This window comes from Mobula birostris, chromosome 11, assembly GCF_030028105.1.
Source record: "Mobula birostris isolate sMobBir1 chromosome 11, sMobBir1.hap1, whole genome shotgun sequence".
Classification (NCBI taxonomy): Eukaryota; Metazoa; Chordata; class Chondrichthyes; order Myliobatiformes; family Myliobatidae; genus Mobula; species Mobula birostris.
In genome coordinates this window covers 42248858-42263424 of record NC_092380.1, presented here as the reverse complement: position 1 = coordinate 42263424, position 14567 = coordinate 42248858, and the positions used below count along the sequence as shown (strand labels likewise).

Below are 14567 nucleotides of genomic sequence, written 5' to 3'. Positions count from 1 at the left end.
TCCCTCATCCTGAAGTTGAGTACTTGATCTAACAATATGTCTTCAGCTCCTGGATCCCATTATCAAATGGTTTATATCTTACCTGACGTGTCCATGGGCCAGTCCCTGAATAAAGTCTAAAGCAGGTCTTTGAAAGGAACTGTAACCCTGGCTCATTATGCCGCTATCTGCTCATGATCTTCCCAGTGTCACCTTCAATTAAGTACTGGCAGCTTACCGTTGTATAAGGTCATGACGAGCATACATAGGGTCAATGCATACAGTCTTTTCCCCAGCATCAGGGAAATCAAGAACTAGAGGGCATAGATTTAACAGGAACCAGAGGAACAACTTTTTCCATGCAGGGGGTCGTCAGTATATGAAACAAACTGCCAGAGGAAGTGGCAGGTGAGGCAGGTACATTAATAACATTTAAAAATATGGATAGAAATGTTAAAGGAATATAGGGAAAACAGGGGCAAGTGGGACCAGCTTCAATAGAGTCTTGAACCAGCAGGGCTGAAGGGCTGGATTTGTTTATTTATTTAGATACTGCACAGAATAGGCCCTTTTGGCCCTTTGCCCCCCACCCCACCCCCGATTTAATCCTAGCCTTATCATGGGACAATTTACACTGACCATTTAACCTACATAGTCTTTGGACTATGGGAGGAAACTGGAGCACCCGGAGGAAACCCACATGATCACAGGGAGAACATACAGGCAGTGGTGGGAATTGAACCTGGGTCACTGGTACTGTAAAGCGTCGTGCTGACCACTACACTACCTGTATGAGTGATTCTAGGTTGTAAAGGGTTCAATACTTGCCTTTGAGTTGATTCCAAGGCAAGACAGGAGGAAGGATTTTCATTTATACAATTCCATCACTTTGACACTCCATTGTGAGCACTGTTGTTACATAAATCCAAAAACACACAACACTGAGATTTAGCCACATCAAGACTTCTTTGGACTGCTGAACAGGTACAGTAACAAGACTTAGGGATACCCAGAATTATATCCACCAGCAGCTTAAAATGTTCCATCCTAATGTCCCATCTCTAATGCACAGCCAGGTGAATGCCCATAAATCTCTGAGATCCTTGGACTTGGAATCATTTTCTGGGGTACAAGTCACTCTGTTATCACAGGTGGGATAACTGATAGTGGGAAGTTGAGGGGACATCCCATGATCAAATGCTGACAAGCTCTCATTTGCTCCAATGTTACCTGTTTGGTTAGAGTCACTGGAGATTTTGCATTCCTCTTCCCAGTTGTCAGCGATCAAGTGCTTGGTGATGCGGATGAAGTCTTGCAAGGGACAGTGTTCAGTACAATTTGGAAGAGTCAGAAGATGTGGCTCAGAATCAGACTGGTTCCTGAAGTACATATCCAATGTGAAGGACCTAAAGAAACCACATATATGTACATTGAATTCTATTCAATCCTAGCTTTACAGAAATTGAATGAAAAGGCAACTTCGTATAGGGCCATACAATTTAAACTTGGATAGGTGTGGTTATACGGCGATAACCTCCAAGCACCCAAAATCTCAGTACTGTTAATATTTAAAATAAAGTACCAGACCCAAGATCTAGATGGCTGACTAAAGACAGTTTTATTGCCCATCCCTAGTTGCCTTTAAGAGTGTGGTGGTGAGCCACCTTCTTGAACCACTGTAGTCCTTTGGTGAGTGCTTTAGGACAGGTAATTCAGGATTTAGACCCAGCAAGGGATATTTTTCAGTGTTAGGATGGGTGCCAGTTGGAGGGTTGTGTTGTTTTCTTCCCTTGTCTTTTTATGACGGTGGTGGCAGCAGGTTTGGAATGTGCATTTAGAGCAGTTGAACCGTGCACTTCGTGGACAGTACCTGGGGGTGGGGGGGTGGTGGGAGGAGGGAGGGGGGAGTAGGGCAGGCATGTGGAATAATTATGGATTCGATTTCTTCTGTGTGAACAATTTCCACACTGTGAGGTAGACAGATGCTTCTGTTCTAAGTGTACAGGAACAGGCTGGCTATGGGCACAGCTAAATCTGGAGCACACGTCTTCAATGCTACAACCAAGATGTTTGGACCTGTAGCCTTTGCCATTTTGTGCTGTCTATCGAGATGCTTCTGCTGGTTAGGACACCTAGTCCTTTGCTGAATTTCACTATGTAGGTTCCTCGTGAACTCTTCATCGAATCAAAGTTGACTGGTTGCTGTGAAGACTAAATGAAGGATATGCTTGCAGTGGAGCAGTCCCCTCCAGTTAATGGCCCACAGTGCCTGGTGGAGACCCAAGTGTGCGCTGCCAGACCTATTCTACCAAACAACACTGCGAAGGGAAGAGAGGATTTTATGCTGATATTAATACCAGTGCTGTTGTGGACGGATACATCTCCACCGTGGGTATATCCTTCTGTGAGTTCACTTATCATCTGGTGAAGACCCACTTCGGTTGGTGATAGTACTACCAAGGCACTGTTTATTGATGGAGGTTAGTCTCTCCCACACACATTATGTCCATGCGTTCTCGGTGCACCTTGAGTGGAAAACAGCAGCATAATCCATCCACTGAAGAGTGACAACAGTAGGGGGAGTCTTTCCTGTTTCTGTAGGTGACAGAGTCTATGAAACTTGGTAACTGGATTAATGTGTACTCCCAAGGCCGCCCCTCATTTCTATCCATACTCCACTACCTTGAGGGTCTAACCCAGGAATTGTGCAAGGAGAGGCAGGGACACGGGATGAAACTACAACTACCAATTTTCATAAAACGTCGGAGCTGAATTAGGCCATTCTGGCCATCGAGTCTGCTCCACCATTCCATCATGGCTGATTTATTATCCCACTCCACCCCATTGAGGAAGGCTTACGTAACAACATTCCAAAACAGCCCGTTGACGACTCCCTAAGCAAAATACCAACACTTGAAGAAGTCAAGGAAGCCATCAAAACCTTGAAAAACAAGGCTGCTGGACTCGATGGAATACCAGCCGAGGTCTACAAAATTGGACGGCCTCATTATCAACTGCATCAACTTCTCATCAAGATCTGGATAAATGAAAACGTACCAGCAGACTTTAGCGACTCAGCAATTGTTACCATCTACAAAAGGAAAGGCGATCTATCCGAATGCAGAAATTATTGTGGAATTTCCCTGTTCGCAACAGCAGGAAAGATCCTCACCCGCATCATGAACAACCGTCTCAAGCCTTTAGCTGGGAAGATCCTTCCGGAGACACAAGCCGGTTTTAGACCATCACGTGGAGCAATCAACATGATCTTCACATTGCGACAACTACAAGAAAAACGTCGTGAACAACTTCAGCCTTTGTACATGGCATTCATTGACCTCACCAAAGCCTTTGACTCAGTATCAAGGGAACTCCAATGGGATGTCCTATCCACTTATGGATGCCCTGAAAAGTACATTCGAATCCTGAGACTCCTCCACGATGGCATGCTTGCCACAGTCATGGTCAGCAACAGTAACTGTGAGTCTTTTCAAGTTAGATCAGGAGTAAAATAGGGATGCGTGATTGCCCCAACTTTGTTCACCATCTTGCGACAATCATCCATATTATCAAGGATGACCTACCCCAAGGAATCGAAATTGTCTACAGAACAGATGGCAGGCTTTTCAATCTTGTCCGTCTCAAATCCAAAACGAAGACACCCATGAGTTTTCTCATCGAGTTCCAATACGCAGATGACAACAGTGTTGCAGCTCTTTCAGAAAACCACCTACAACAGATTCTGACTGCCTTCAACTGTGCATACACAAAACTTGGACTTACCATCAATTCCAAGACTCAGATCATCTATCAACCGTCACCAACTGAGACAAATCGGATAGAAACATCAATTCAACTTGGCAAAACAACCCCGGAAAACATGGACCACTTTCCGTATCTTGGAAGTCACCTCTCCTCCAACGTCGACCTTAATGACGAGATCCAACATCGTCTTAAATGCACTGGAACAGCTTTTGGACATCTCCGAACAAGAGTCTTTCAAGATCGTGACATCCGAACAGACACCAAAATGTTAGTGTACAAAGCAGTGGTAATCCCAATGCTCCTGTATGCATCAGAAACCTGGACAACATACCGACGACATCTGAAGGTATGAAAAGTTGAAAAGTTCCATCAATGCTGTCTTTGAAACATCTTAAATATCAGCTGGGAAGATAGAAGAACCAACGTCAGTGTGCTAAATGAAGCAAAAACAACAAGCATTGAAGCCTACGTCATCAAGAACTAACTAAGATGGAGCGGTCATGTTGTTCGGATGAAAGACGAATGTCTGCCGAAACAAATCTTCTACTCCCAGCTTAAAGAAGGCAAACGTAAAAGAGGCGGACAACAGAAGAGATCCAAAGACGTCTTGAAAGCCAACATGAAGAAATGTAACATTGACATCAATTGGGAAACCAATGCCAAGGACAGAAAACTCTGGCAAGCCATCATCCAAGAAGGAACAGCAACTTTCGAAGCCAACAGATGTGCCGAATTAGAAGAAAAGAGAAGAAAATGGAAAGAGGCAGCAACAACCAAAGCCCGATCTACCATCTGGAACTACCTGTCCTGAATGCGGAAGAACTTTCAAAGCCAAGATTGGACTCATAAGTCACTTGAGAGCCCATAAGTAGATCAACAGAACGAAGACCATCATCCTCGACCTCGAGGGATAGCCACGACGACGACGACTTCCTCACCCACTTTTAACCAATTCTTCTGACTTGGCCTTACGTTACAATATTCCTTCCATTAAATCTTCTCCACATCCACCTTATCTAGTTCTTTCAACATTCAGTAGGTTGCAACGAGTAGGTTTCAATTCTTCTAAGTTCCAGTGAGTACAGGCCCCAGGTTGCCAAACGGTCCTATATTAACCCCTTCATTCCTGGATTCATCCCTGTGAACTTCCTCCAGATTCTTTCTGATGACAACACATTTCTTAAGTAAGGCCCAAAACTGTTGACAATATTCCAAATACGACTTGACTAGTGTCTTATAAAGCCTTAGCATTATCTCCTTGTTTTTATATTCTATTCCCCTTAAATGATCTTCCAGATATTTATCCATTGCCATCTTAAATATACTCAATGATCTGGCCTTCATTACTCTTGGAAGCAGAGAACACCAGTGACTCACTACCATGTATGAAGAAATTTCTACACAGTTTTAAATGTACAGCCCGTAATTTGCAAACATATTGCCTCGTTTGTGACTCTCCCACTGGTAAAATAATCTTAACATCTACCCTATCAATCCCCTTTGGGATCTGAATATCACCCTTCATTCTTCTAAGTTCCAAGAAATTCAAACATAAACTGTTTAGTCTTTCTTGATAGGACAACCCTCTAATCCCAGGAATTAACCAAGTCAATCTCTTTTGGACTGCCTATTTTTAGGAAGGGAGGCCAAAATATACACAGTATTCCAAAAAAGGCCTCACAAATACCTTTAATGAAGCCTCTCTATTTTTTCACAATAAAGTCCAACATGTCCCTTACTTTCTTAACTACTGGTTGGACTTGCCGGCTAACTCTGTGATTAATATGCTACAACACCTCTGAACTTCACTTGTCTGTAATCTTTCTGCATTTAGACAACAATCGACCTTTTGATTCCTCTTACTGAAGACATGACAACAGCTGTATTTCTTTAGGAGTTTGAGGAGATTTGGTACGTCACCAAAGATATTCACTAATATTCACCAGATATATTCTAGCTGGCTGCATCATCGTCTGGTAAGAGGGGCGGAAGGGCCACTGCACAGGATTGAAATAAGCAGCAGAAAGTTGTAAACTCAGTCAGCTCCACCATAAGCACTAGCCTCCCCAGCATACAGGCTGTCTTGAAGGAACGATGTCAATAAAGTGGCATTCATCATTAAGGACCCCATCACTCAGGATAGTCCTATTGGAGCCTGAAGGCACAGGCTCAACGATTCAGGAATAGCTTCTCCTCCTTTGCCATCAGATTTCTGAATCTACTCTGAACCAATGAATGCAACCTCACTCATTGCTCTACTTACTTAACTTTAATGTATATACTTACTGTAATTTACAGTTTTATTATGTACTGCAATGTACAGCTGCTACATAACTACAAATTTCATGACATAAGCCACTGATATTAAACCTAATTCTGATGGGCATGACTTCACACTTCCCCACATTAAGCTATTTGCCAGGATTTCATTCTCACCCTATCTACAGTATGTCACAATGCAATTAGCCTCATCAAAGCTATTTTCATATCAATGGCATGCTTAAATTTCCTTTCTCTGGATCATTAAAGTAAGTTGTACACTTCCATGTCCCAGCACATAATTTGCCATATCGTCTTCCATCTCCAACGGGATCCCACCAAACACATCTTTACCTCTCACCCCACACCCCCCCACACACACTTTCTGCAGGGATTGCTCCCTATGCAACTCCCTTGTCCATTTATCTCCCCACTGATCTCCCTCCTGGTACTTATCCTTGCAAGCGGAACAATTGCCATATCTGCCCCAACACCTCCTCCTTCACTACCATTCAGGGCCCAAACAGTCCTCCCAGGTGAGGCAACACTTCACTTGTGAGTCTACTCTATCTGCCAGTAAAAGTGGGATCTCCCAGTGGCCACCTATTTCAATTCTACTTCCCATTCTGACATGCCAATCCATGGCCTCTTCTACTGTCGCGATGAAGCCATACTCAGGTTGGAGGAGCAACACCTCATATTGGGTCTGAGAAGCCTCCATCCTGATGGCATGAACATCAATATCTCGAACAACCCCCCCTTCACTATTCCCCATTCCCCTCTCTCACCTTATCTGCTTACCTGCCCATCACCTCCCCCTGGTGCTCTTCCTCCTTCCCTTTCTTCCATGATCCTCTGCCCTCTTCTGTCAGATTCCCCCTTATCTAGCCTTTCATCTTTTGCTTACCAGTTTCTCAGCTCTTTACTTCACTCCTCCTGTTCTCCCCATCACCTTGAACTTCTTCCTCCCCTTCCCCACCTTCTTGCTCTAACTTCTCATCCTTTTTCCCTAGTCTTGTCCCACAATGTTGACTGTTTACTCTTTTCCATAGATGCCGAGCTCCTCCAGCATTTTGTGTATTCCTGTAGTACTTCATTCCTTATGTCCTTCCAGTCTGAAAAGGACTCATTTTTTCCCCAGCTGTATGACAGCCAGTATTCAATGCACGTGAACACATTTCCTCCAATACCCCAGGGTCTAAATTTGTGCATCAGCCTCCTAATGTGGCACATTGTCAAATGTCTTTTGGAAATCTAAACACACCACATCTACATTTTCCTCTCCTAAGAATTCAAGCAAATTTGTCAAACAAGATTTACCTTGGAAGCCATAGAAAGGGTGCAGAGGAGATTTACAAGGATGTTGCCTGGATTGGGGAGCATGCCTTATGAAAACAGGTTGAGTGAACTCGGCCTTTTCTTCTTGGAGTAACGGAGGATGAGAGGTGACCTGATAGAGGTATATAAGATGATGAGAGGCATTGATCATGTGGATAGTCAGAGGCTTTTTCCCAGGGCTGAAATGGTTGCCACAAGAGGACACAGGTTTAAGGTGCTGGGGAGGAGGTACAGAGGAGATGTCAGGGATAAGTTTCTCGACGCAGACTGGTGAGTGCGTGGAATTGGCTGTTGGCAACAGTGGGGAGGCGGATATGATAGGGTCTTTTAAGAGACTCCTGGATAGGTACATGGAGCTTAGAAAAAAAGAGGGCTATGGAGAAGGTTAGTAATTTCTAAGGTAGGGATATGTTTGGCACAACAAGGGCCTGTATTGTGTTGTAGATTTTCTATGTTTCATAAAACTATGTTGACTTTGTTTAACTACATTCAGCTTCCAAAATGATTAGTTATTTCATCGTTTAATTTATTGTCTCGTACACCAGGAAGTAATAAGATTCCCTGTCACGTACACCAGGGAGTAATGAGATTCCTGGTCCTGGACACCAGGGAGTAATGAGATTCCCTGTCACGTACACCAGGGAGTAATGAGATTCCCAGTCCCGGACACCAGGGAGTAATGAGATTCCCGGTCCCGGACACCAGGGAATAATGAGATTCCTGGTCTCGGACACCAGGGAGTAATGAGATTCCCTGTCACGTACACCAGGGAGTAATGAGATTCCCGGTCCCAGACACCAGGGAGTAATGAGATTCCCGGTCCCGGACACCAGGGAGTAATGGGATTCCCTGTCACGTACACCAGGGAGTAATGAGATTCCCGGTCCCGGACACCAGGGAGTAATGAGATTCCCGGTCCCGGACACCAGGGAGTAATGAGATTGCTTGCTCATGTGAAACTCAGAAAGTAAACACTATACGTGGCAATAACAAATACAATGAGCACAAAATAACAATGTTGCAAAGATTAGCTTTACTTGTTACTTGTACAAAGCATACAGTGAAATGTGATACCTGTGTCATATCATGTTAGTGAAGATAGTACTGGGGGAAGTCTGCAAGGGTCGCCATTCCTGGCAGAGTGCTTAGAGGATGTGCAGACCAGCTAGAAGATATTCTCACTGATATCTTCAACATCTCCCTGAGCAGCGCCGTCATTCCTACGTGCTTCAAGGCCACCACCATCATCCCTGTGCTGAAGTCTTCAGTGTCCTGTCTCAATGACTACTGTCCTGTTGCACTCATATCCTTCACCATGAAGTGTTTCGAGAGACTCATCATGAGGCACATCAAGACCCTGTTGCCCCCCTCACTGGACCCCCTGCAGTTCGTGTACCATCCCAATCGTTCAACAGACGTCGCTATTGCCATCACCCTCCACCTGGCCCTAACCCACTTGCACAAAAAAGACACGTATGTTCGAATGCTGTTCATAGACTTCAATTCAGCATTCAACATAATCATTCCTTAGAAACTGATTGGAAAGCTGAGCCTATTGGGCCTGAACACCTCCCTCTGCAACTGGATCCTAGTCTTCCTGACTGGGAGACCTCAGTCAGTCTGGATCTGAAGCTGCACCTCCAACACCATCACCAACCCCAGGGCTGTGTGCTCAGTCCACTGCTGTTCACTCTGCTGACCCACGACTGTGCTGCAACACACAGCTCGTACCACATGAAGTTTGCCAATGACACGACCGTGGTGGGTCTCATCAGCAAGAACGATGAGTCAGCAAACAGAGAGGAGGTGCAGCAGCTAACGGATTGCTGTAGAGCCAACAACCTGTCTCTGAATGTGAACAAAATAAAAGAGATGGTTGTTGACTTCAGGAGCACACTGAGCGACTACTCTCCGCTGAACATCGACTACTCCTCCGTAGTGATTGTTAAGAGCACCAAATTTCTTGGTATTCACCTGGCGGAGAATCTCACCTGGTCCCTCAACACCAGCTCCGTAGCAAAGAAAGCCCAGCAGCATCTCTACTTTCTGCGAAGGCTGAGAAAAGTCCATCTCCCACCCCCCCATCCTCACCACATTCTACAGAGGTTGTATTGAGAGCATCCTGAGCAGCTGCATCACCACCTGGTTCGGAAGTTGCACCATCTCGGATCGCAAGACCCTGCAGAGGATAGTGAGGTCAGCTGAGAAGATCATCAGGGTCTCTCTTCCTGCCATTACAGACATTTACACCACACGCTGCACCCGTAAAGCAAACAGCATTATGAAGGACCCTATGTACAAATTCTTCTCCCTCCTGCTATCTGGCAAAAGGTACTGAAGCATTTGGGCTCTCACGACCAGACTATGTAACAGTTTCTTCCCCTAAGCCATCAGACTCCTCAATATCCAGAGCCTGGACTGACACCAGCCTACTGCCCTCTACTGTGCCTATTGTCTTGTTCATTATTTACTGTAATGCCTGCACTGTTTTGTGCACTTTATGCAGTCCTGGGTAGGTCTGTAGTCTAGTGTAGTTTTTGTATTGTTTCATGTAACACCATAGTCCTGAAAAACGTTGTCTCATTTTTACTGTGTACTGTAACAGCAGTTATGGTTGAAATGACAATAAAAAGTGACTTGACGACATAGCAATGCTCACAACTTACTAACCCTGTAAAAACTGAAGTAACAGAAAAGCAAATGCCAAGGTGACAATAACCAATCGATATAGAGTTAAGAGTCTGAGAATGCGCCAGCACTAACAGGAAGAGGTGATTGATTCAGAAGTCTGATAGCAGTGGGGAAGAAAATGTTCTTTAGTCTAGTCATCTGGGCTTTCAAGTTCCTACATCTTTTCCTCAAAGTTAGAAGAGATCTTGCCAACAGTAAACGTTAAGCTATAGTTCCCACCTCCTGTCCTCCTTCCTTCTGGCACCATAGTGGAATTTAGCAAGTTTTGATAAAATTTCAAAGGGTCAACTGTCTCTGCGTCCTCCTCTAAAACCTTTGTGTGCTTGCCATCATGTCTTGGTGATTTGTCCAACTTTTTTGTGAGTTTCTCTGAAACCTCTTTCTTTGTGGTTGGGAAGTTTACAAACTAATTTGAAATTAGTCTGTTTTCTTGGAGACATTTTGCAGTGTCAAACAATTGATTCAACACATCTGCCATTTAGAGCCAGGCTTCTCAGACCAGCCTGTCCATGGTGGACTTGTTGCCGAGTGTTGGGCCTATAGCCCTCCAAAGCTCAGGCACTTATTTAGATGGCTTTTAAATGTTTCTGATGTGTTCACCTCAACTACTATACTCTGGCAGCACTTTCAAAATATTTACCACCCTTTGCCTGAAGTAACTCCTCCTAATGTCCATTTTAAATCTCTTCCCTCTGATCTTACACCGATAGCACCCCCTTTTTTTTTACACCCCCTTTCTTGGGATACAGATGGTGTGTTTTTAACCTTGTCTATGTCCTTCCTGATCTTGTACATCTCTATCAGATCACCCCTCAATCTCCTACCTTCCTGATCTTGTCCATCTCTATCAGATCACCCCTCAATCCCCTACCTTCCTGATCTTGTCCATCTCTATCAGATCACCCCTCAATCCCCTACATTCCAAAGAGTAAAGTCCCTAGTTTATGCAACCTTTCCTTGTAATTCAGACCCTCCAGCCCCAGAAACATCCTGAACGTTCCAGATTTGCCTTTGCTGCCTTTCTTCCTACACAGAAATCCAGAGAAATTATTAGTTGTTTTGATATTACATCCACATTTTCTCTTAGAATCAGTGTTCTCTCTTCTTATGAGTACTTTTGCCTTTTATGCTTGATCCTAAAAACTTCCCACTTTTCTGGCCTACCACCAGTCCTTGCCACTTGCATTCCACTTTCGAATTATTATCCTTGACCCCCCCCCCCCCCACACCGTTATTAAGCACAGACTAGAAACATAGAAAGCCTACAGCACAATACAGGTCCTTTCGCCCACAAAGCTGTGCCCAACATGTACTTACTTTAGAAATTACCTAGAGTTACACATAGCCCTCTGTTTTTCTAAGCTCCATGTACCTATCCAGGAATCTCTTAAAAGACCCTATCGCATCCGTCTCCACCACTGTCGCCGGCAGCCCATTCCACACACTCACCACTCTGCGTAAAAAACTTACCCCGACCTCTCCTCTGTACCTACTTCCAAGCACTTTAAAACTATGCTCTCTCATGTAAGCCATTTCAGCCCTGGGAAAAAGCCTCTGACTATCCACATGATCAATGCCTCTCATCATCTTCTACACCTCTATCAGGTCACCTCTCATCCTCTGTCACTCCAAGGAGAAAAGGCCGAGTTCATTCAACCTATACTCATAAGGCATGCTCCCCAATCCAAGCAACATCCTTGTAAATCGCCTCTGCACCCTATGGTTTCCACATCCTTCCTGTAGTGAGGTGAATTGAATGATCTTTATTGTCATTATACACAGGCACAATGAAACTCTGTTTGGCTTTCTCTCAGGCAATTAAATAAAGCGGTAGATAAAAACAAGACAGTAATAGAAAATAGAGACTTCCGGTAGAGCTCATGGAGTGAAGTCGTGTTCTTGACTCGCTCCATTACCTCTGAGCTTTATCCTATGATCATTTAAGCTAACTTTTAAGGCAACAATTTTTACAATACCTTGCGGTGGATTCCTATTATACATTTGGATGCGTTTAAGATCTGCTATGTCTAAGAACGGGAAAGACGGCAAACCTCCGGTTAGACCGAAAGTTACCGACCCTCCTCCGATTGAACCAGCGGTAACTATGCAAGCTATATCGGAACTGATTCATGTGGAAGTCTCAACTACTATATCGGATCTGATTCGTGCGGAAATTTCAACTAAACTACAGAAAATTATCCATGAAATTGATAAAATGAAAACATCTATTACGGAAACAACAGGAATTCTGCAGATGTTGGAATTTCAAACAACACACATAAAAGCTGCTGGTGAACGCAGCAGGCCAGGCAGCATCTCTAGGAAGAGGTACAGTCGACGTTTCAGGCCGAGACCCTTCGTCAGGACTAACTGAAGGAAGAGTGAGTAAGGGATTTGAAAGTTGGAGGGGGAGGGGGAGATCCAAAATGATAGGAGAAGACAGGAGGGGGAGGGATGGAGCCAAGAACTGGACAGGTGATAGGCAAAAGGGATACGAGAGGATCATGGGACAGGAGGTCTGGGAAGAAAGACAAGGGGGGGGGGAGGGGACCCAGAGGATGGGCAAGGGGTATATTCAGAGGGACAGAGGGAGAAAAAGGAGAGTGAGAGAAAGAATGTGTGTATAAAAATAAGTAACAGATGGGGTACGAGGGGGAGGTGGGGCATTAGCGGAAGTTAGAGAAGTCGATGTTCATGCCATCAGGTTGGAGGCTACCCAGACAGAATATAAGGTGTTGTTCCTCCAATCTATTACGGAACATCAGACTGCTATATCTAATCTCCAAAAAACCACGCAACAAAATGAACTCAAGATGGGGAAAATTGAAGAAACAATTACTGTAATGAAGAAAAAACTTGACTTTTTGACCTTTAAAAATTCTGACTTAGAATGCAGAATGTGATGACAGAACATCCGAATTATTGGTATTCGTGAAGCTGCTGGATCTGGTGACCCTATAAAGTTTTTCTCTCAACTTTTAAAAGATTCATTTCCCACCTTATTTTCTGATCAACCACCACTGTTGGATCGGGCTCACAGAGTCCCATTATATTCGCCCAAGTCAGATAAACCTCAGCATGCTATTTTACAATTTCATTATTTTCAAGACAAGGAGAAGTTGCTTCGCTTTGCTCACCCGAAGGGTTACATTGATTTCTCGGATCTTCGCTTTTGCTTGGTGGAAGATTTCAGTAAACAGATTCGCGATCAACTTGTCTGTTACAGATCTGTGTTGGAATTCTACAATATAGATTTAAAACCAGTGTTGCTTTATCCCGCACGTTTGAAGATTCGATTGTCTGATGGGTCTTCCCGTTTTTTTGACTCTCCATCGAAAGCCCAGAGTTACCTAGATCAACTCTTGCCTTCAACATCTTAATCGCACTATTAAACTATCTCTGTTTGATCGGAGGCAGTTAATTTGTTGGGTTTAATTTTTTTTTTGCTTTATATGAAGGCAGAAGAGTTTTTTTTCGGTTTAATTAATATGGTTGCCAAACTTTTTTTAAACTGCGTCATTTCTTTCTTTTGCCTTCAACATCTTAATCACATTATTAAATTACCTCTGTCTGATTGGAGGCAGTTAATCTGTTGGGTTTAATTTTTTTTTTGCTTTATATGAGGGCAGAAAAGTTTTTTTTCGGTCTAATTAATTTGGTTGCCAAACTTTTTTTCAACTGCTTCATTTCTTTCTTCTTCCCTGGGGATTCTGGATGGCTATTCCCTATTTAGTCTGTTGTAGGTTAACTGTTTTCTTTATATGTACCTGCTTTTTTTGTATTATATTGTTTTCGTCTTAATCGGTGTACTTTTTTTTTATTCCTTTACAGTTTTGTAACTTTAGCTGATCTTTTTATATATACACTTTTTTTTTAAGTGAGCGTCTATCGGAAGTCATGGGGGAAGCTCTAGTGCTTGCTTCTTTCTGGCTGGTCTATCTTAGATTTAGCTTTGAGGGTACAGGGTGGGGGGGACTTCACTTTTTAGTTTTTCCTTCTTCTTGGGCTACTTATATTACCGAAGTATTGGTCGCATTCTCTTTCCCATTATCTCTTGTTTATTCTGTTCCCTTTCCGGGTTCATGGGTCGAACCTATTGTAAATCCTCCTTTATTTGAGGGTTGACTTTAGGGATTATGGAGTCTATTATTAATTTTGTCTCTTGGAATACTAATGGTCTTAATCATCCAATTAAAAGGAAAAAAGTCTTTAAAGTATTCCGGAGACTTAAAGCACATATTCTATTTTTACAAGAGACCCATGTGTGGAGGGGGGGATAGACTACGTTTTTTTTTTTAAGTTCTGGAAGGATCAACACTTCCACTCGAATTCCAACGCTAAAATTCGAGGAGTTTCTATTTTTATAGATCCCTCAATCACTTTTGTACAACATGATATTATTTCTGATCTGAATGGTAGATTTCTATTGGTTAGTGGTTTACTTTTTAATAAAAAGGTAGTTTTGGTTAACGTTTATGCCCCTAACACGGACTGTCCGGAATTTTACAAATCATTATTTAATTTGTTGCTGAATT

The 14567-nt window shown here is 43.4% G+C and overlaps 1 protein-coding gene across 2 annotated transcripts in view; it reads right to left on the bottom strand.

The window, feature by feature from the left end:
- LOC140205043 (lysosomal acid phosphatase-like) overlaps nucleotides 1-14567 on the bottom strand; it is an 87002-nt gene that overhangs the window by 15613 nt on the left and 56822 nt on the right. Inside the window, exon 10 of one of the 2 annotated variants that reach the window (XM_072272133.1) lies at nucleotides 1210-1385. The exons of the other annotated variant lie outside the window; for it this stretch is intronic. Coding sequence (XP_072128234.1) covers nucleotides 1210-1385 — 176 coding nt within the window. The remainder of the gene's footprint in view (nucleotides 1-1209; nucleotides 1386-14567) is intronic. 2 annotated transcript variants of the gene reach the window in all.